We start from the raw sequence: 21971 nt of genomic DNA on the forward strand, positions 1-21971 counted from the left end.
TCTGTCTCTCCCTCCCTGTCTCTCCCTCTCCCTCCAGCACACACAGACATACAGAGCTTCTTACATTCATTTAGCAGCTGAATTAGGCGGTCCTGTTTTAAATATATGTTCCCTCCCACATATTTTTGGTAGGGATTTCCGTGCTCCTTTTGCACCAGCCTGTCAGAGTTGTCAGGTTTTTCTCTTTTGGGAAGTGAAGCTTTACTCGCCTGATGGTTTGGCTGGATTTTTTTCAGTCTCCCTGTGCAGTTCAGCACTGTAGTAAAAGGACTACAACTAGCAGCCAGGAGTAAGCTACACAGCACTAACAATTATAAATACCAAACTAGTTAGATGCGAGTCAGATTTAAAGAGGAAAGGCAGCTTTTGAAGAGACAGGCGGTGATGCCTTTACTCATGTCAATAGCATAGGATCCCTTAAGCAGTTTCCCTCAAGTCAGAGGATTTAGTGACAGAGCAGGTCTGTGAGTCTGTGACTTCTTTCTGATGAAGTTGGACATGGGAATTTAATAAAATTCTCTCAAAGACTTCTAAACCAGCACCTATTTAGTGTGCCCTCATCAAAAGAGAGATACAAAATTATTAACTTGCTTAAGTATCTGTACACAGATCTTCTAAAAGTAAATTTTATTGAGACTGTCAAGATCACAGCATTTACTAGATTATCACAGAATGGTATCATATTCCAGGATGCTGGAATGCAAACTATAATCTGCAATTCCACCTAGGTGTTCAGAAGCGTATAGGTAACATATATGAGCAAAAGTACACTGTCTTAGTTAAGATCTTTACTGGTGAAAGAAAATATCTAGAATAAATACAGGAGATGATAGAGTTCAAAAGACACATTGGAAAGACATGTAGTTCCTGGCCACTTCTGATCTAGTAATCCCATAAATGTATTTAGTTTAAGGGAAAGTGGTTACCTGGTTTTAAGTGAAAATGATTACCTGTTATTTGTGAATTTCTACTCCAGTACTTAAGGAAACTGTATAACAGCTCAGCATATCAATAAACAGTACAACAACAAAGATTTATCAAGGTATGTGTGACTGTGTTACTAAGGTATAATGATCTATAATTCATTTGATTCTCTTAATATAGAAGTTCAAGCTTGCCATGGTAATCCCTTGTGAGACAGAATGAAGTGGACTGGCAGAAAGCCTCTCCAAACAGCAAATCTGTTAGCAGATCTAGGTAGCAGATCTGCTAAAAAAAAACCCCGAACCCCCACTTTCAGAGTATCACCACCCTTTTTGTAAGGCTTTGTGAAATGTATTTATTCCAATAACCACAGGCAAAAGGACTGAGACCCTAGAATTGGAAGTTTAGAGGCACATAAGTGCTAGAGGCCAGACTTGGAGTTTTGTAGCTGAGTGGTTATGTGTTATTTCCCAGTGCTAGCAGAGGGCTGAAGTCCCCATGATAACTCCTTACCTGCAAATGCAGATAGAAATACTCTAAAATTCTTGGGCACAGACCTTCACTGGTATTCAACCACTTATTTTCCACTCAAGTTGATTATTTTCAGAAATTCATGGGCATCTATGTACATGTTGAGATGTCTATACAGCTTTCAAGTCTCAGATGAGTGGGTTAGCGAAGAAGCCTCTTGATCTCAAACCAGTGCGAGTGAGAGTACTGAAGAGCAAGCTTCTGGCAAACCAAGATATGGTCAGATGGCAAAGGCTCAGGCTGTGCCCACAAAGTACATGACAGGACTGCATAGAAATAGCTGGAGTAGCAGTGAGTGATGGAGCTGAGATGTCAGAAGCAGTGGATGACTGGGATAACTGGCACAGGCAAAAAGTCCTCCTAAGGTTCAGCGTCTAGTACCCGCATCAGCTCATTGAGCGGTGTAGCTGTTGGCATGCTGAATGTGATCAGCAAGGTGTCAAAGCAACAGCGCCAGTGCCTGCATCAAGGTCATGCTTCATCCTTGCTGCTGCAGGGTGGTAGCTTTACAAAGAAAGAGCTGATAGATCCATTTCTCATTTTCCATGGACAAATTATCTAATTTGTGGGTAAATTGTACCAAGGGCAAAGAGCCAGCATGGACCTGGCAGGACTTAACTCAAATGCAATGGTGTATGGACATGGCTCTGTTGCTTCCAGCAGCGGTGCAGCCCTGTCCACACTGCACCCACCTGAGCTCTCCCAGCTTGGCCGGCTCTGCTCAGGGTGAAGGATGCTGCCAGTGGGCTGGCACATTTCTGCATCGCTGCCTATGAGCTAACCTGGCATCCTGGAAATGAGTGTCCCGGGAGCCACGGAGCAGAAACACTGAGCAGGCAGAAAAAGAAAAACTATCTAGGTTTGTCATTATCCAGGTTATTCAGCCTCTCATTATCATGTGTAATGGAGAGCTGAAGAGTATCAAAACAAAACACAGAGGAGGGCACTGGCTGTCTCTTTTTATCACAACATTTCCGAGTGCAGCCGCCTGTGCTCTTTCCTGACAGAAGCAATTTCCAGCCACCCAAGAGCTGGCAACACAAAGTGGAGGAGCAAGAGGTGACCCACGTTGTGTGGCTCCACTTCAGTGCTGGGATTTGCCACAGGGAAAGATCTATTTGCAAAAGAGCTGACCGTGCAGTCAGGAAGCCACTAGTTTGAAGACAATCAGTATTGAATAAGATTGTCTAGGGGATGGACAAATGCTCTGTGTCTGTCTGTGTTCAGGTCTCCCACCATCGCTTCCAGTCAGAGGCCTCCACCTGGCTTTTCAGTTAACTGGTAGTACTATTTGTGGTGGTAGTTTTTAAGTTTTACTTGTATTTTCATTTTATATTGTATTTTCATTTGCTTATTAATTAAGGCAGGATTTAGCAAGGTCCATTGAAAATATTATTAAATGCATGAATGCACCCTTAGAGTAGGTGGCAAATTTCAAGGGGCAGAGTCTTTCCTATTGCATAATGTAGAAATGTACATATACGTATATATATACACACACCTAATAAGTAAGGCTAATGCATATTACAGCCTCGCTCCACCACAGCAGCAGCAGCTCAGTTGCTCTCTTCAGTAAATTATTGTACCAAAATCGCTGCTCTATTTGATTCCAAGTGGGTAGCACTGATGTGTAGAGTAGCTTTGTTTCCACTGTAATATGAAGCCTGAAAGCAAAGGAACCCTGGCCCCTAACCTGTTCCCTGGAAGTCTTAATGAAGTAGCTAACATTTAACACAAAAATGTAAGATCCCTCATGTCTCCCTCCTTCTGCATGCACTGATGCACAAGTAAAAGAAATAGGGAAAACCCCACCTATTTGGAAATGGCAAATAAATCCACTTGTTCTGAGACTGATGCTCACCGAATGGTATGGCCCCTGCGCTGGGGGTAGGCAATGATGTGACCATGCACAACCATTTGGACACCATCAGGGACAAATGTAGTTTTGGACTCAGGTATCCAAATTCACTCCAAGTTCATTACTGACCTGGCCCACAATCTTTTGATCATAGCTGGCCTTTCTGCAGTGATTTACATGGACAGGTCAAACTTTTGTAGAAAGAGGAGCAGAGAAAGGTTTTACCACATGGTAGATTCACATGGCTCAATATCTAAGTGAGAGCAGAGGATGGTGGTTTCAAAGGCCGTAAATTGCTTCTGAGAGGTGTGTGCAAGGTGGTGACGGGTGTACACATCCCGTGGAGCAGGTGTGTGCTGCAGTACAACCCATCGAGCTCATCTCCCAAGTGCTCAGGAGGGACTCCTGGCTCCACCAGTGTAGATACATGCAAAGAAAATCACCTTCATCTGTGCTACAGAACAAGCTATGCCTGCAAAATTTTTAGAGAAATATGAAATCTGGTGGGGAAATTTTTAGGGGGAAACACAAGAGTGTCCCATACACTGGGTCTTTGTCCCACTTTTGAGACCCAAGGTGCGGGCTGCTTTTCTGGCTTGAGCTACAGGCCCAGGTTTTAAAACCATGAGATCATTTGCTCTCCAGGTTCCAAGTAGGAAATGTATAAGGAATCAAAGTGATTCAGGGATGGACTAACTGATCTGTGATTGTTACACAAAAACTGTTGAATGTATCTTCTCAGATGGCCACTGTGGGCTTATTAAGACAGTGCTATAGAGTCCTGACTCTGCATATAAGGACAGAAATCACAGACAAATTAAATGATTTCTGCAAGATCACACATAACTATGTCACATCTAATCCCATCTGAGTATTCAAACGGAAAGGAACAAGTTTTCTGCTCTGCAACAATTACCCTCAAGCCTTTCCCAGCAAATACTTCCACAGGAATCAGAGAGCAGAATCTTGTCCAAGTGATAACACCCCAAGATGTCATGCACAGCCTGGCAATGCTGGCTCTGTTCAAAGACAGTGCAGTTGCACGTTAGTGTTAACTCCTAACAAGTGGCAGTGGAGTTCAAATTCTGCAGTTTTTCTACATTTCTCAAACTCTGTGAAATAAAATATTAACTTATTCATTATTACACTTAAGGTAATATGCGCTTGAAAACCATTTGTACATGAAAACAAGGCATGGGGAGAACACAGTAGAAAGTATAATTTGGATGGCAAGGCAACTAGGGGGTTTGGCTTTAGCTACTTAAAGCAGTTACATCTAAATTGACCTCAGGTAAATAAAATAACCAGTGTCCTGGAAGGCTTATACAAAATACACTGATGTGTTTGTCTTGTGTTTGAGAAAGGTACGGAGGCTGAATTATGTATGCTGTGTCCATTGCCAGCATCAGAAACGTCTTTAAATAATTAGAGCAATTGGGAAGCCAGGCATCTGTTTTTTTCTTTTTATGAATGAGGAGACCTCATGGGCCAAATGAATGCATAATGTTGGCATGCTTGGCTTAAATGGATGGCTACCAAACTTACACTGTGTAAATTTGACCCATTGGGTGTTTTTCAACGAATATGGCAATGGCCATGTTTCCTGAGACTGTAGAGAAGTTGGGCTCTGTCAGTAAGCCCCAAATGTCAGGTTCATTTCTTTGCCTCCCAGGGATAGGAGGGACAAAGGGTGACAAAATCAGCCTTTTCAGGTTTGCCAGGAGGCAATGTTCAAGCAAGAGCTAACAAGCCTCTTGCCCTGGATCTCCTGCAGTGTAAGGTGTAGGAATGGGGTCTGGCTCAAAAAATGAGGATTCACATTTGGAACAGGAAAGGGACCCTTTTCTGTGACTGAGCGTGGAGAGCTTGAGTCTTTCCACTTGAGCACTGACCATTTTAACTGTCATGGATTTGAATTGTTTTTTTTTTAAGTTCTAGGCAGTCACCTTTAGAAACTTTTGACCTCATCTGCCTCTACAATGATCAAAAGACATAAAGAAAAGTGAACTAGGGCTTGAAAAGAGAATCTAATCAGACATTTGAGCAAACTCAAAAGTTACTACTATCTGTATACTCTGAGAGCAATTTAATGTGTAGTGTATTAGCTCTGGGCATGCAGACAATACTAGTTAGGACCAACAAGTTAGCTGAGTTTGCTTGTAGATCTTGGACTGTAGCAGAAAGGACAATGTTCAGATATTGCTTTCCTTAAATTATGTCAAGATATATCTCTGTAGGAAAAAAAGAAAGCAGACGGAAGATGCACTTGCACTTGAAATAAAACAGGGAGCTATCATGGGCATCAAGAAATTTTCATTATTTTTACCATGCAGCTAAATCTACCCCTATGTCCTATGGCCCATGTTCCCAATGCCAGATTTAGAACAGAGGCTGCCACAAATGCTGTGTTGAAACACAAGTAAAGTGAACAATAAATGCTGGGGTTGGAACAGTTCCATCACATTTGGGATCAGGAAATGCCGAGGGTGGCTGCTTGGGAGGAGTTTGTCCTGATTATGGCCACAGGCCTCTGGATCTGGAGGGGTGCAGCCAGCTTTAAAAGCTGGGATTGGTCTGTAATGTTTATATCTCACCAGTCTTCTATCAGAAACTAAGTGGCTGACACAATGGAAATCCATTTTAAGAATTGTGGTTTTTTTGGCAGAACTTGCAGTTATTGCAAACAAAAAAATGTATGGTGACTGTAAGAAGTGCAGCATATGGATTTTGTTCATCTTGAATCCAGTGTAGGTGGGGAATGAATCTTTCCAGGGTAAGTGGGATCTATTTTATGGCTCTACTACCTTGTATAAAACCTGATTCATCAGCATAAAGCTCCTTGTATGAGGAGTAAAGTTATCTGTTTAGGAAAGTGCTCTTTGTTAATCAAAAGTTTCAGCAGTGGTGGATTCAGTGTGGAAATTTGCAGGTGAGGAACACAGCTTTCCAAAAATACAAATGCCTTTTTCAGCGTGCTTTCCCTATCTGTGTATGTCCAGTGCAAGCCGTGGGTTATCATTGCCACTGTTAATTCAGTTTGCCAAGAATACCAGGTCTCGCTCTGGATCCCAGTGCCCCTTACCATGGCAGCAAAGCTCGACTATTCACTGCAAATCAGGCCTGGAAAATGTAAACCCAGTAACAGTCTTCTGTCTGTTCTTCCTGACTATTTTCCTGATGTGTTTTCTGTTTACGCTCTGTAGGGCATCAGGTGTCAGAGCAAGTAGGTGATGCCAGTAAAAGCCACTTCACAGCAGAGAGCTCGTGGCTGCCTCCCAGCAACTGAATGCATCCTCTCTGAGGTGCCCTTATCCTTGTCTTCTCTGGCTTTGGCTCCCGGCACTGAAGACTGTTCAAAATGCAGGTTTTTTCTGGAGGCAACATGCAGAAATCAGAGTGCTGCTCTGGCAAGCAGAAGTGTCCAAACATGCAGCGGGGCCAGAACTGCCAGTGTGTTTAATGGGTGGATTAATGTATTTTCTTTACTGGTATGTATCTTTCAAAACAGGTATTTGCTGGAGTTCATGAAAAGCCCCTGTGCATGTGCCCCTGTGTACAGGCTCACCGTGTAAGGGCTTATACCACTCTCTCCCAGTCGAGTGGCGGTAGCTTGGCCCCTCTCCAGGGTTTCCTTGCCCACTGCTCTTGTAGAGACCCAGTTGTCTCCAGAGAAGCAAAATTTCCAGGAGGGATCCAGCTGGTGGAGGAGGGAACGGAGTTGCATGCCCACCTGCCTGCATAGGAATGGAGGATCTCAGCATGGGGTGCGAATACACAGGGTCCCCCCAACTCATGTGTGGTGCTGCATCCGTATAAACCTCTCTTTATGTGGATCAGGTGCTGGCAACACCTTCCTTGGGGGACATTGCGCATTGCGGAGGCAGACTGTCCCATGTTTCAGGAAAGCTGAACTCTGTTGGGAAGGAAAGGAAAGAAATTGTAGGGTCCTGGTGCTGACAGCTGGCAGAGTCAGGGAAGGCAATGGGGAAATGGGAGAGGAAAATCAGGGTCCTACTGGAGGGATTGGGCCAGGGGCAAGGTGCTGGGGGGGTGCACCTGGGGGCCCTGTGATGTGGATACAAGGAGGGTGCAGAGCTATGCAAGGGTCTCCCTGGGCACGCAGACCCCAGTGGTCTGGCAGAAATTTCCCCAAGACATTCAATTCCCTGTGAAGGTCTTGAAGCTCCAGACTACTGTCAGTCATTCAAATATGTTCAAAAAAATTACTCTACTGTGTGTGAACCAGCCCGGCATTGAAAATGCCGTTGGCCGCCCAGGGTGGCTAAGCTGGCAGCAGCTCTGCCAGTCAGGGGGCTGCAGGGCAGGGCTGCAAGCGGGAAACTCATACCCCTTCCTCCTGCCCGGGGTATTTGTGACTAAGCCTTACGGCAACATGTGTGCAAACAGGTCAGCGCTGGGGAGTGCAGGCTGTGAAGAGCTGCTGTGACCCCTTTTGCTGCCCATTTCTGCCATTTTATCCAAGCATCAAGTTGTCTGGGGCATTTCCAGCCGTACAGAGCAGTGAGCTGTATGCTACGGGACAAAAGACGTAGACAGAAGTTTCTGCAGTGCAGTAGCCTGGATCTCTACCTTTTGTAAGCCAGTAATTTCTCACGATTCATTTCAACTTAAAAAAGCAGAAAATAGACCGTATGCATAAACATCACCCCGTGCTGTAGCAATTCAATTAACTATAAACTCAGTAATATAGAAATAGAATAGCAAAGGAGAGCTGTCTTTCTTCTATGATTCCTTTAAGGGTCACAGAACGATCCAATGCAATTTTAAATCCTCTGCAATGAAGTCTTGAGATGAAACACTGCTCTTTTGTTACATTTAAAAGAAAAAAAGAACTCATCAAATCTTATTAGAAAAATAAATCCCTCTGAATAAGCTCTACTCTCTGTTCCTTGCCTCCAGTGCCACAACCATGTATTATAAGGTGAGCTCTGCATTTTGGTCCTGAAATTAAGTAAATTACTTCTAATAAATTGCTTAGTCACGAGCACAGTTAAGCTGGAAATAGCATTTGCATTCTTATAATTGCCAGCATTAAATCTCCATAAGAATTGTAAGAGAAAAGCCTCTCCATTTTATGCTTGTTAATTTCTCAGAGTGTTTTATACTATGGAAAAATACTGTAAATGCTTTCAATCTACCTTAATAATTGACATTTTCCACCTTAGGTTCTCAAAGATCCTTTCAAAGAAAAGCAAACAATGAAAGAAAGTGGAAGTTTTGGGAAAGAGAAAATTAAATTACATGCGTGTTCTTATAAAGTATCAGAAGAAAAGAAGGGCAAGCAGCTTTTGCAGAAGAGAAAGCTAAGAAGCACAGAGCTCACAGAGCTGAATTTGAAAAGGTGCTTGTGATACTGAAGGTACAGAGGAGGACATGTATCTGCAGAAAAACCAGGAGCCTGTCTCCTGGGGCTTGCTCCACAAGAGGCATCTAAGAGGTGGTCACTCCTCACAGCTGCTTGCTGCCGTCTCCTCGCAGCTGCATTCAGCCCCCACTGTGTTTGCTGAGCTCCTCTCTCACGGAGTCCTCCTCATGGGCTTTCTGCCATCAAGACATCTTTGCCATGAATTGGGATAGCTCGTAGATATACTGTGCATTAGTACTTTAAGGAGTGCAGATGCCCCATGGGAGGCCATCAGAAGTCGACTTTGTCTCCTTTGTGGCATTGCATGGGAAAGCCTGTAAAGAAATCTGCAAGTGCTAACTATAATTGTTTCCATCCAGCTGTTTTTTTTGTCTAGCCAAAACCAGGGTTTTTTTGGGAAATTATGTTTTAAAGCTTCTGCTGCTCTAAAGTAAATTTCTGTGGTCCTCACAAAATTAATGCTTTTACAGCTTGCTTTCTTCTTTTCTTTCAATCAGCAAATACCTTTCGTCATCTCGTAAAAAGTCAATTTACAAGAATGAGTAAGAAAATTGAAACAAGCACTGATTTAATGTAATAAATTGGGTTAATTTGCTGTAATTAATTGCTTGATTTTAGTCTGTCATTCTGTTTATTTCTTTTCATGTGTGGGGGTGGAGGGAGGAAGGAATCGGTGTTACTGTGAGGGATGCAGTTTGCCAAACAACTCCACCTAGTTATGGGAAGTTTCGAGTAAACTCCTCATTTAGTTTGTTTCACATTTCCAAGGCTGGACTTTCTGGAGGTCAGAGAGTCAGGGGCGTAAAATCAGGCTGATGTCTGCTAAGGGATCCAAGAAATGAAAGACAAAAAAATAAATGGACTCCAAAAGAAAACTGAGTATGACCCTCTACACAGCAGCTTTTTCTATCATCACATCCACTCTTCTGCAAGAGCGGTACCTACTCACAATAACATGCAAACACGCAGTCTTCAGAAAATGGGTGATCAAGAACTTAGCAGCACCTTTAACTCTGGAAACTGGTACAAATGCTAGATCTCATTTATTTCTCTCTTTCTTTTTCTTTTTTTTTTTGGAGGGGAGTTTTTGAAGATATTCTGTGGTGTCTTTGGTGTTTCAACTGTAGAAAATTCTGACAGTGCAAGCGAATCTCTGTAGAGTCAGTTACTAAGAGAAAGATGCTTCCTAGGCACTAGACACTAGTGCTTGGACTGGTATTTCAGTCCAAGAGTTTTGCAACATCATGGCCTCTGCCATCAACTGGTGTATAGAGTTGAAATCAACAGGCTGGGCTAAGAGTGGTCCCAGAGACCCCATCAGTGGGATGGCAGAGGTGGTCTGTGCATGTTTCATGAGCTTCTACAGCATAAACTGTTGTTGGAGAGTATGTAATTTACTCCTGTTGGTGTGACTATTGTTTCTAATCTATAAAACTTCGAAAAGTCCAAGAACAGTTTTAGGCGCAATAATTCTGATAATTATTCTACAGCACCCAAGCACTTGGTCTTGGTGTCCTCTTGCCTCTAAACATTTTGCTTGTTCTGTCACTTGGCCTCATCTTGAGATGCTATGGATGAAATCTTTGCTAGGTACAGTCAATCAGGTTGCTGCTGCTTGTGAGGGGATTTCTGTCCTGTATCTCTAGGACAAAAAGGGATGGCCTTTTCTGCCCCTGCGCCAAGGGACAGACATAAACACATAGCACAGGCATGACCGAGAAGGGAGAGGGCGGAGGGGTGCTTCCCCTCTGCTGCCCTCTGTTTCTCCTCCCCTCAGCACTGCAGGGAGAAGCTGTAGGGAGGATGCAGGCATGACAACCCTTTCTGAAGTAGAGCATCGATGGCACAGTTTGTTACAGTCACAAGGCTTCTTAATCACCAGGTTCTACACAGCGAGGATTGGGACTGGAGTGGTGGTACAAGGAATTCGAGCCAAAGCCCTGAATTTTCATTGTTCCAGGCCAGTAGAGGAGTTGTTTCTTTCTCAAAATGATGTTTAGGGATTTCTGCAGCTGAATGCCATTATCAATGACAACATTTTGAATGAATAGCCCTACACATATATTCTACAGCTGCAATGTGAGTAATTGTGAACCCTCCTCAATCTTCCACTTCCAACCCCCTTTGCCCCCCAGCCTAAGCACAAACACTCATTTCAGGGCTAAAGGTATACTCTTAAATCACTTCAGACATTTCTTTGTTGTTGCCTAATGAAGGCTGGCTTGATGGGCTAGAAATAAGTTTTATATAAGCCTTTGATGAGATGTCATCATAGGATCGGAAGTGGGCAGCAGTTGCAAATGTTAGCATTTGTCTCTGGAGTTTATTTAACTGCAAGCCTGAATGTCTGCATGGCATACCGGGCTTTGTCCTGCCTTGTCTTTCGTTTTCTGAATCCCAGTGAAATGTCACGGTCCCGAGGGCTGCCGGGTTCAAAGAGCAGCCACACTGCTGTCCCCGCCGAGCTAACAAGGGGCCTCTGTGCGCCCATGTTTGGGGGGAGACGTCCCACCAGGGATGTGCTGGCTGCTCCTCCTGGCTTTTCCAACCCTTTCCAAATGCTTTTACACTCTGCTTCTTTCATTAATTGGATTATTTGTTTTTTAAGCTTGTTGCTGAGCAAGTCAAATCAACCCACGCCTGATTAACAAAGCCTGAAATAATTGTGACTAAGTCAAAGCAGTGCTGAAGGGGGAGACCAGGCTAGTTTCCCAGCCCTGCTGAGCGTACTTAATCCTTGCTGGGTTTATCCAGGTGTCAAGGAAGGGCTTGACACAGTCCCAGAGGCTGGGACCATGCCCTCTTACTGCCCAATGATCTGGTCTTTTTTCCTATGTTTGTAACCTGGGCTAATGCAAAGATTTACAGACCAACAAGGTTTTCTTGTGGGGAGTTTGGAAAAGCTTGCTGTGTTGTCCTTATCGTAAGGAATAAAAATGGTCAGTTCAAAATGGGGGCTTTCTATGGTCAGCTGTAGATTAGGATGGCTGGACATTTCTGCTCTTTGAAGATTAGGTAGGTCAGTGAAATGCTGTAAGTTCACGAGACCAATAGATGAGGTAAACCTGCTGCTGTGATTAAGTAGAGAAAGTAATTCCAACACTGTTGAAATTGTGACTGCCCAGAATACAGCTAGTTTTTCTTTGCTTACTGTGCATGATCCCATGTTAAAAATAAGACAAACCTGAATTTTTCATGGCAGAAGTGCTTTGGGTGTATTCTGCTATTCAGAAAACAATTAGAATCTTCAGGATTAGAAGCAGCTGAATCATGTCATCTTCATTAAAAACCTTTGGAATCTACAGCTGAGAGACCATATGTGGAGCATCTCTAGACCTGACTGTGCCTACTGAACTGCAACTGAGCTTGCTGGGTGAGTACAATTCCAGATTTTGCAGACAGAGGCATTAGGGAAAAGTCTGTAGGTTATTGAGTAGATTCACTGAGTGGGTCTTAGTTGGAGAATATAATTTTATGAGGCCAGAAGTATTGGCCCAGGTATAGATTGTGGCAATATAACTGACATTGTTAACTTCATTTCTGTTGCATACAGTTGTAAGTGGAGAATGGCCCCAAATCTGTTGTCTTTTCAGAAGGGCTTCAGGGAGATTGCTTTAGATAGTGGCATTTTTTTAATGCATATGCTAGGCCTACTCTTTGCTGCTGGCGTGGTAATTGCTTGAAGGGTTCTTTATGAGCAGAACAGGTAAGAGCTAACATTGTGGGAACTCCCTATATTTTGCTATTCCATGGTGATTCTCCATTTTCATAGGAGGTTGTATGAGGAAAAACAATTGGGAAAAACATGCCTACTTTGCAGAAAGAATTCTTTTTAGAAAGTATTTTGGTGTTGTAGTCGTCTATGCTAACATTATGGTTGTTGGATGCTCTCTTCCTTATCTCTTGCCAAAGCACTTGTCAATAGTGCATATTGCGTATAACATGGGATGTGGCAATAAAACAAGCTGCAAATGCAGAGCTTGAAACATTGGATTTCTGTTAGACTGGAAATGTGAAACTGGAATGCCATTTCTCCTCAGGATCACAGCAAATCAACAGAGATGTAGGTGGGCACCAGCAGCCATTACACAGAGCCAGTGAGTGGGGCATAAGCAAAGAGGAGGTCTAAAGTAACTTGAGGAAGACTCAAGTCTGCTAAATACTATAGCTCACCAAATAGGCAACAGCTCCCCAGACATGGGCCAAACCTGCACTCCCAGACTCCCAACCTATGAAAACAATTGGCCAGGCTACACCTCCGATCCTTGTAGATGTTTGCATGTCTCAGTTGAATTGTGTCTTCCCAGGAAAAAAGTGAAATATGAGATAAGCATAGCAATTTTACTGTTCTGCTAGGCCATTTTCTTTGGCTGTTGTATGTTGCATGGCTGATCCAAGTCTTCCCTGACTTTCCAAGGTGTTCTTGTGCTTTGATAGTCAGACAGCGATCAGTGACTTTCACGATGCTCTACCCTCCCTCCTTTGTACTCCTTGTCCATGCCGTCACATTAAAGTATATTTCCAAGAACCTATAGCGTCTTTTAAAGAGTAAGGTGTATCAGCTTTCTGCTGTATCAGTCAAGGATGAGCTCAAGCCCATTTTCCATACACTTTAAATCCACGTATAGGCCACATGTTATCCCAGGGATTGGCTAGCTTGTTCTCAGAGAAGTTAGTTTTGATTATTTCATGCAGCAGTTTACTAGTGGTGCGAAGCACGCCCTGGATTCACCAAGTTTCTCCCACTTCTCTGTATGAACATTAAATGACAAAAAAAACCACTTTAGATTTATCTTTGGCATGTGGTAAGGCCTTGCCAAGTCACATCACCAAGACATGCTCACACTCTCACACATGCTGCCAAATATTATTCTTGACTTCATACTTCCTTCTGCAGATACTGCAGCAGATGTGACACACACAGGCGCCTGCTGCATGGGTGGCTTGTGCTGACCCTTTGCTGGACCTGACTGATGTGCCTCCAGCCGCACGCGGACCCTCCGGGACCGTCCGTTAGCTCAGCGGGGACCGACCAGCTGGTGTATGGTGCCAAAGGCTACTGGAGGCTGTCAAATATCAGCGAGGGAGTGCATTTGTTGCAGTGATTTCTGCAAGTCCTTCCACTCCTGTTTTACTAGGTTACATCCTGTTACATAATTAAATGCTGTGTGTTTGTTATCCCCAAAGGGCTTTTGTCTCTTTCAGTGAGCATTAAAGATGATGGTTATTGGCACAGACAGCTATTAGACAGTTCCTTTTTTATTTTGTCATTCAGTATGGCCCCGATTATCATATTAGCAATGGGATTATTACTTTCCATTTAGTAATTTTCTTATTGTTCTGTGTTCTTATTATAGTACTATTTGGACATCCTTTGAAACTTAAATTTATCCTTGTGCTTCTCCAGCACATCAAGAAAGATGTGGTCTCACTTCTGTTTTATGATGACCTATTATTATACTGACAGATTACCAAAAAAAATTAAAAATAATAATAAAAAAAAGAAATCTAAGACGGAAAAAAATTTTCAGAAGTACCTATTAAATACATATTTATATACTCAAAGCTGTAGACAAAAACATAGACCCAGATGACAGGCTTCTGTTCTCCCCTGCAGTCAATCCAATTCACTTAACTACCTTTCTTAATCTGAGTGTGGGTATGTGAAGTTTTATAAGAGTGTTCCAGACACAAAGCTTTTGCAGGATCTGTGTATATGTGTATCCAGTAGTACCTGTACTCTGATCTTCTGGAGAAGATCCCATTTTCAGCTTCTAGCCTGCTTGATCTGTAATCAGCTAATTGCTGTTGCCCAGAAAGCAGGAATACATGCTTGCCATGAGGACCTGGGAGGTTTGTTGTTTTTTTGTTCCCCCCCCACAGTTGCACAATATTGTAGCTTTCCATATTCCTAGATCATCAATGCAGGAAGGGACTGGGGGGGTCAGCTATTGTGGAGTCTTTGCTGTCTACAGGAATTAGGCACTTCAGATCACCTACAGAGCCATTTGAGCCTGTAGGCACCCCCACTTTGGTCTGCAGAGTTCCCAAAGTGCCTGCAAAAATTCCTTATGTTGGTTGATGTACTGAGAAGGTTCAGACTCCAAGCCTTTAGCAATTTGAGAGGTAGGTAGAGGAACACACACACAGAGTATTGCACGAGAACCTGGTTTGCCAGATCAGCTTATCTCCAGGACAGTTGAAAATTCAGACCTGGTAGTGTTACCTACCTTTTTCATTATTGCCCAGGGCGAGAGCATTCACCAAAGTTCTTGTCCAGCCCTACCCTCAGGAAGGTATTTTTGTCTCCATCTCTCTCTCCTAGGGGAAAGTGCTAAACTATAGGCCATGCTTGGATGGGCACACTCTATACCCTTCTTATCTTGCCAGCCTGTGCAGCAAGGGATGAAGGATTTATAGGGGTGGAGAGACAGCCTGCAAGGGTGTGCAAGCCTGAGTAGTTCACACTATCTTAAGGGGAGTGGAGGGGGATTTCCTGTTTTCTGGTTTCTACTACAAGAAATGCTTTTACATGAGTCATTAGATAAAAAAGCATAATAGCACTGAGAACAGGGACTGGACTGCAGTGTGCTATCCCACTCCCTCCAACTACACAATCAAGTTGTTCACGTTACCATTAGAAATGTCAAAGCCATTAAGAAATGCTGCTATGTATTTGAATGTGCTGACACCCTAAAGGATTTTCAACTTGGCAGAAATGCTGGCTGAGGAAATGTGGGCCCAGAAGGTTTTCTTGGCATAAATGAACAAATTATGCCTCAAATTTCCCCCACCCTCAGCCGGAAGAGGCTGGTTTTAAATCTGGAAATTGAACAGAAGTAATCTTGGGTTAACTTGATTGTTTGAACTGTCTAGCCCAAGTGAAAAGGATGTTGGTAATCCACCTGCAAGGCAAGTTGTACATATGAGTATTAATAACTGCACTTTGTGATTAGTAACTGCAGTGATTATGGTATAATACCAATATGTTGATAATTAAGAATAATATTGGTAATGAGAAATCATCAAGTAAGAGCTGATGAGATTTTTTTGATATATATAAAAACACATGAATTGTGTAGCCTATTAAGAACTCACCTGCTGAGTGTACTAACTGATAGCTAGTCGAAACAGCTGGGCAATGTTTGGAAAAGAGTACATAGAATAGCTAAAGGCATATTTAAAGGGTGGCTTAAGGGCTTTTTGCAGAGTTATTTTTTACTATGTTCAAGCATATAATTTTTGCCAGAGGGCTTTAATGATGCCAACAGGGCTGTGAGTAAAGAAATAGATAAAGGACAGCTAGCAAGGTTTGTTGGCTGAGTTTCTTGCATCTAGTGGTAAAAGACGGCTAAACTCTGTCTCAGATCGTGCTGGAACAAGCCAGCAAATGCTGAGAGAATCCTTTGGAAATGGTAGGATTACTCGGCCTACTGCATTCTGCCAGATAATTCTACTTAGTTTTAGCATGTCATACATTAAGCCAACCCCAACAATTACAAAAATCTCACAGTAATACGCAGGACTGAGCAAGAGAGACAGAAGAAACCTGCATGCCACAGTTTCTATACCAAGGAGAGGAAACTGAATATTGTTCTCCTCCCTCATGACAGGAGACCATTTGGATGCTAGCAATAGTAATGAGATTTCATTTCTGCAGGCTGGCACTAATCCATTCAGTACAAAGCACATTGGAAAAGGCCCCTGGTAGAGGCAGTGGAAGAATTGTGTCCTGTTAGCAAGACCAGGCTGCTGGCCTGCTGTGTGCATTCACATAAGGTGAAGCAGCAGCACTAGGATGGGATGTTCTCTCTCATAGAGATATGACTTTTGGCTCCGCCTTTGGCACACCATCATCTTTTGCACTAGTAAAATGTAAAAATATAGCATTTCTAAAGAAAGAGCTTTGGGAGAAGGTAGTCCTTTTCTTTGTCAAAGTGAGTGGGACCTCCCTTGTAAGACCATCTCAGATGGAGAGTGTTCAAAGCTGCTCTTTCCCAGGACAGCGTCGTTGTCACCAGAATATCAGTCAGGACAACAGCCTTCTCGCATCTCTGCTGGTAAAACTTATCCACTGTAAAAGAAAATCCAAGGTTGTGGGAAGCAGTAAGGTTATGGGGAGGAGTAATTTGACTCCAGCACTCTCCATGCTATTTGCACTGTACTTCATTCTTGCTAAGTAAAAAATCATAAAACCCCATCATCCCCCTTCAGCATAGCTAGATCGAGTCTCCCCTCACTGACTCAAGCCTCTGAGCTCTTTGCTTCTCCCTGACCAGCAGCGTGGGCTCGACAGGCAGAAGAGCCCATCTGTGGAGGCAGCAGCACGGGACAGCCTTGTTCAGGAATGTGTGGGACCAGAGACAAGGGAAGGAAATTCAGGGCACAGGCGAAGTGTTTTACAAATTGATTTGTGCTGGTTCACACACTTGAAATGCTGAAGCACGTTCCCTCAGTAATGGAGTCTGTGGATTCTGGACCTTTTTTTTGCCTTGAGTTGCTTGCTGGTGTCGTGAGTATAGCTACAGGGCACTGGTGCTTTTGGGTTGGAAGCTTTTTAACCTGAGTAATTTCAATGACAATTGTGCTCCTGCTGTTACTGAGCCCAAGCACAGGTTGGTGCCTGCAAAGGCATCCATCCTCTTTTTTTTTTTTTTTTTTTTTTCCCATGTATAACCTGCAAAACCAGGTGTTCTGCTCTACAGTTACACAGTCCTGTGGTATTACCATATATCCACAAAGGATTGAAGTCATAGGCCTTGCGGGGGGACGTCCGCCATTGTCCAGTAAAGGCTTTTTCTGTGTTGGCTGTTTCCAGCTGTCCTTCAGTCAGTATGCATCCTTTGGCTCCTGGCCCCTTGCTCCCCTGCTTACCTCATTCTCCTTCACTTATATTTCTCCTCTGCTTTACTCTTATTCTGGTTCATTTTTATTACTCATTTCTCTTCCCCCAATCTAACCTCACTGTACATGCACGGCCTGTTGTGATAGTACAAGGGGTAATGGTTTTAAAATATAGGGAGGTAGATTCAGATTAGACATTAGGAAAATATTTTTTACAATGAGGGTGGTGGAACACTGGAACAAGTTGCCCAGAGAGGTGGTAGATGCCCCATCCCTGGAAACATTCAAGGCCAGGTTGGACGGGGCTCTGAGCAATCTGATCTAGTTGAAGATGTCCCTGCTCCTTGCCAGGGGGGTTGGACCAGATGACCTTTAAAGGTCCTTTCCAACCCAAACCATTCTATGATTCAATGGTATATAAACTATCAGAGATTTTAGCTGGCATGCTGGGAGCAGTAGTTTGCAGGCACCCTTGGAAATGGCCTTGTTGGTCCCTTGCCCTTTTCACATCTTTCTATGTCGGGGTCTGAATCCTGCAATCAACAGCATTGCTACAATGCAGCAGGGCAAGAATTTTCCCTAGTCATCCATAAATTAGTGGAAATACATCTATGGCCTTGGGGGCTCTGTGAGCAGGTTTCCGGCACGCTTGTGGCTGCAGGTACCTGGGAGAACCGCATCCGACGGGGATACGTGGCACTCCTTTTCAGAGGAAAACCCAAGCACTCTCACAGCAGCAAGAAGGCTCAGTCCAGCGGGGCTGCCAAGGTGGATTTTGTGCTACACCTAAAAGCTTTCAAAACTGCATGCCAGCTTTGGCTAGTCCAGCCTGGCTTCATCCAGCTGTGACAGGATTTTGCCCTAAATGATTTAATCTCTTTCTACAGCTACAGCATTCACTTTTATGTGGAAGTAAACTGTTTGTTTAGTTGCTTTTAATTATTTATGCTAATGAAATAGCACCCATATCTCAAAATTTTCCACAAAAAATGAACAATCTTGTAGTTCAGATCTGTGTCCATGAAAGAAAACACAGTTCCCCACTGTTGCTTATAATGTTTATTTGTTTTTAACTTCAAAATACAGGTGATTTTCTCAAAACAAATAGAGTAATGGGGGAAATGAAGGCAAGCTCTCTTTGTAACTTTCCCAAGAAACACATCTGGAAAAGCATACTTTTGCAAAACAACTACTTTTTAGTACACCAGGACAGTGAGATTCCAAAAAGTCATAAATAGCAGTGAGGTTAGCAACAATGTCATTGGGTTTTTTTTTTTCTTTCTTTTTTTTTTTTTCCTTGTTTAACTAGCAAATGGCATTAAATGAATGCATAATTTCCATGGCTAATACAGGGACATTTTTACAGAAGTCTCTGAGTATGCAGTTAATTTCCAAGATGGGGAATTATGAAAATATACCTCCTCCCTTTGAATCTGTAAAATAAACCTGGTGGAATAATTAGATATACAGCATTTGATAGTCTCACTACAGTTTAAGCCTACAGTTTAGCTATATAAATCACTGTCCTTAATTGCTACTAAGTCAGGTTTATCTAAAAGTCATTTTTTACCCATAGGCAGGTACAAAAACTTTCTTTAGAAGCAGCAGTGAAGCGTTGGATTATGTTTTGTAAATAGCTCTGATGCCACACTTCATCAGTACTCTTAAAATCTTAGTGTCATTTTTGGTTTCATTGCCTGTACAACATCTCTTGCTCCACCTGAATAGCCAGGTAGAAAAACAACCAGTTTGGAGATAGATCAGTAGAATTAAAGGGCAGCGTTCCTTGATCTGAGTGCTACAGCCAGGCCGTGCTCACTGGGAAGGTCAAGAAAGGTGAAAATAATTCTGCACACCAATGAGGAAAAGCATGAAGCCACTGTTCAGATTATGGTGATCAGCAAACGCCAAGATCTACAACTCTTAGCCCTTGCACAGACACACACGCCTTGCACAGGCGCTCCGACGCACACCCACACACACACAGGGCCTGGGAGCCGCACGAGGAGCACACGGCTTTGCCAGACAGCTCGCAGCCATCGGAGCTGCAGCAGCTCTGCAGCAATCTCAGAAGGGCCCATCTTCTCCTACAGCCTGGGCTGCACAGCGTCACAGAGCTGAAAGGATCCTCTATGGCTGGGACTGCTGAAGAGCAAGAAAAATATTTGGAAATGTCATCTCCTAATTAATAAAATTTGGATAGGAACAAACTAGTTATTCTTGCTAGTTAATGCCTGCTCTTCACAAGTCAGTCTTCCTTTTCCTGCATGCATGTGAAAATCAAATGTTTCTGGCACTGGGTGTGCTGCCCACGTTGTAATGTGCTTCATAGTGTTTTGTACCTATGTAGAAGGAAAATATCGCTTTACCGTCTGATTTGCTTGAGCTGTATAGTCATCCGTGCTATAACAAGAAACAGATGGACTGGGAATTAGGAAATGACTGAAGCGCTGATCTGATGAGGGTCTTCCTGAACACAAAGTGGGTGCATGTGTTAAGTGGCTGCAGAATTTACAGTCTATCACATTCAATATCAGGGTTGTTAGATGGTGTGTCGAGAACACCAAAATACACTTCCCTGTTTGCTGGAGGTGGGGTGTTGGTTGGACTTCCCACCCCGGAATCAGGGCTTGGTGCAGGGTGCATTTCTCCTGCGTACTTCTCTTCTTTCTGAGAGGGCTCGTGTGGTTTTTGCTTGAGGTTTTTGAAACGTTTGAGCTTCACAGGGTCCTTGACTTCCTTGGCACAATGGAACAAGATGAAAATGTCCCTCCGAAATTTGGAGCTCATTCCAAAGTAGATAATAGGATTGTAGAAACTGGCAGACTTAGCAAACAAACTGGCCAAGATGCTGGTAAGACTGGGAACAGGGTGACCATAGGCAGACCATATAGAGATGACAGCATATGGTGACCAGGCAATAATGAAGGCTGTGCAAATGACAATAGAAACCTAAAAGACAGAAGAATAATAGTCTTAAATCTGTTCTGGAAGACTATGTCAGGGAAGCAATACACTGGAAATAGTAGCTTGGACACTTGGCTGGAAGGGAAACATCCAGATTGTCCTGAGGGTGTGGCTCACAGGAGAATACAGGTAAGCAAAAGATTTGCTTTGATGGAGCCAGGTAGACCTAGAAGCTATATATCAACTTTTGTATGGTGGTGTGCTTGAGCAATGCCTCATCTAATGGAATGAAAATAGCTACAGTCCCCGGTATGTTTATATGATTTCAGAAGGTTTTGGGTATACTTAAGTCAACGGTAAGTAAATTGAAAGCTCCACTGTAACTTCTGTATATGCTCAGAAGTAATGTAACTTCTGAAAGAAAAGAGCATATGCCAAAACAAATTTTTGGTTTTGTGCTGTATAACCCACTCCAAATATATTTAGATTACTTTTCACATGTGATGTAGCACCAATATTAGCCAATTGATGGGGTAGGAATTTAAACAAACGTCATACTCTTCACTGAGTTCAGACTCTGTCACTACAGAGTGCAGAGAAATGAAATGCAGCTGATTGGTTTTGTTCTCTACTGTTCTAGTTGAGACCAATTTTTGGAAAGAGAGATTTCATTGGGATAAATCCCACCCAACATGAAACACAAACTCACCCTGGTGACGTCCCGCTCCATTCTCCTCTGTCTGTCTGTGGGATCACCCAGTCCTGTTAATGCATGGCTTAGCTTGACAGTATTGATAATTGATACATATGAGAAGACCATGACTGTGACAGGTAGGAAAAAACAGCAGATAAAAATGGAGACAATATAGGACTTGTAGATTGTAGAGAAGTTGGCTTTTGCCCAGTCTATCTCACATGTGCCATACATGCGATCTGGAAAGAAAAAATAAGTTGGTTAGCATTTTTAGAACATTTATCTGCTTTTGAGTGATTAGTTTATCAGTTCAAGTGCTGTATTTTTCTTCTTTTGAGCACTGAAGAATGGATTATCTTTCTGATTTAATGAGCTGTGACATAATTTCCCACATAAACAATTTTTTAAGACCAGCTAGACTGTAACAAGTTTTAATGTGTATTATAATCCCATCCAGTTTAGATTTCCAGTGTAAATCCGCAACGCACAAACTGTTGCTTCAGGATAGGAAATTGTGACACCTTATTAGAAAAAAAAAATGGTAATCATTCAGTGCATTTGATATTCTTGAGTGTTACCTACTCTTATTTGTCATAATCTTCTACATAGTAACTTCCTAAGTTGAGCACTGTAACAGCACAAAAAGCAGTTGTGAAGAGATAATATGCCAAATGTAAAAAGTCACTACTTATATAGCACGGTAGGAAAGAAAAACATTGAGATTTTTTAATAGAAACAAAAAAGCAATGAAATTCTTATTGTAGCAAGAGCCATGAAAGCAAATTGATACAGCTAATGATAAAGATTATGGGAAGACGAAACAAGTA

The 21971-nt window shown here is 42.8% G+C and overlaps 1 protein-coding gene across 1 annotated transcript in view; it reads right to left on the minus strand.

Annotated features, from left to right (window-relative positions):
* Nucleotides 1–19999: 19999 nt before the first annotated feature.
* LOC104486627 (visual pigment-like receptor peropsin) overlaps nt 20000–21971 on the minus strand; it is a 30798-nt gene continuing 28826 nt past the window's right edge. Inside the window, exons 5-6 of the mRNA XM_010129362.2 lie at nt 21160–21383; nt 20000–20495 (exon numbers count right to left, since the gene is read on the minus strand). Of these exons, the coding sequence (XP_010127664.2) occupies nt 20055–20495; nt 21160–21383 (665 nt within the window). The 3' untranslated portion in view covers nt 20000–20054. The remainder of the gene's footprint in view (nt 20496–21159; nt 21384–21971) is intronic.

Source organism: Chlamydotis macqueenii, chromosome 3, assembly GCF_036417535.1.
Source record: "Chlamydotis macqueenii isolate bChlMac1 chromosome 3, bChlMac1.mat, whole genome shotgun sequence".
NCBI lineage: Eukaryota > Metazoa > Chordata > Aves > Otidiformes > Otididae > Chlamydotis > Chlamydotis macqueenii.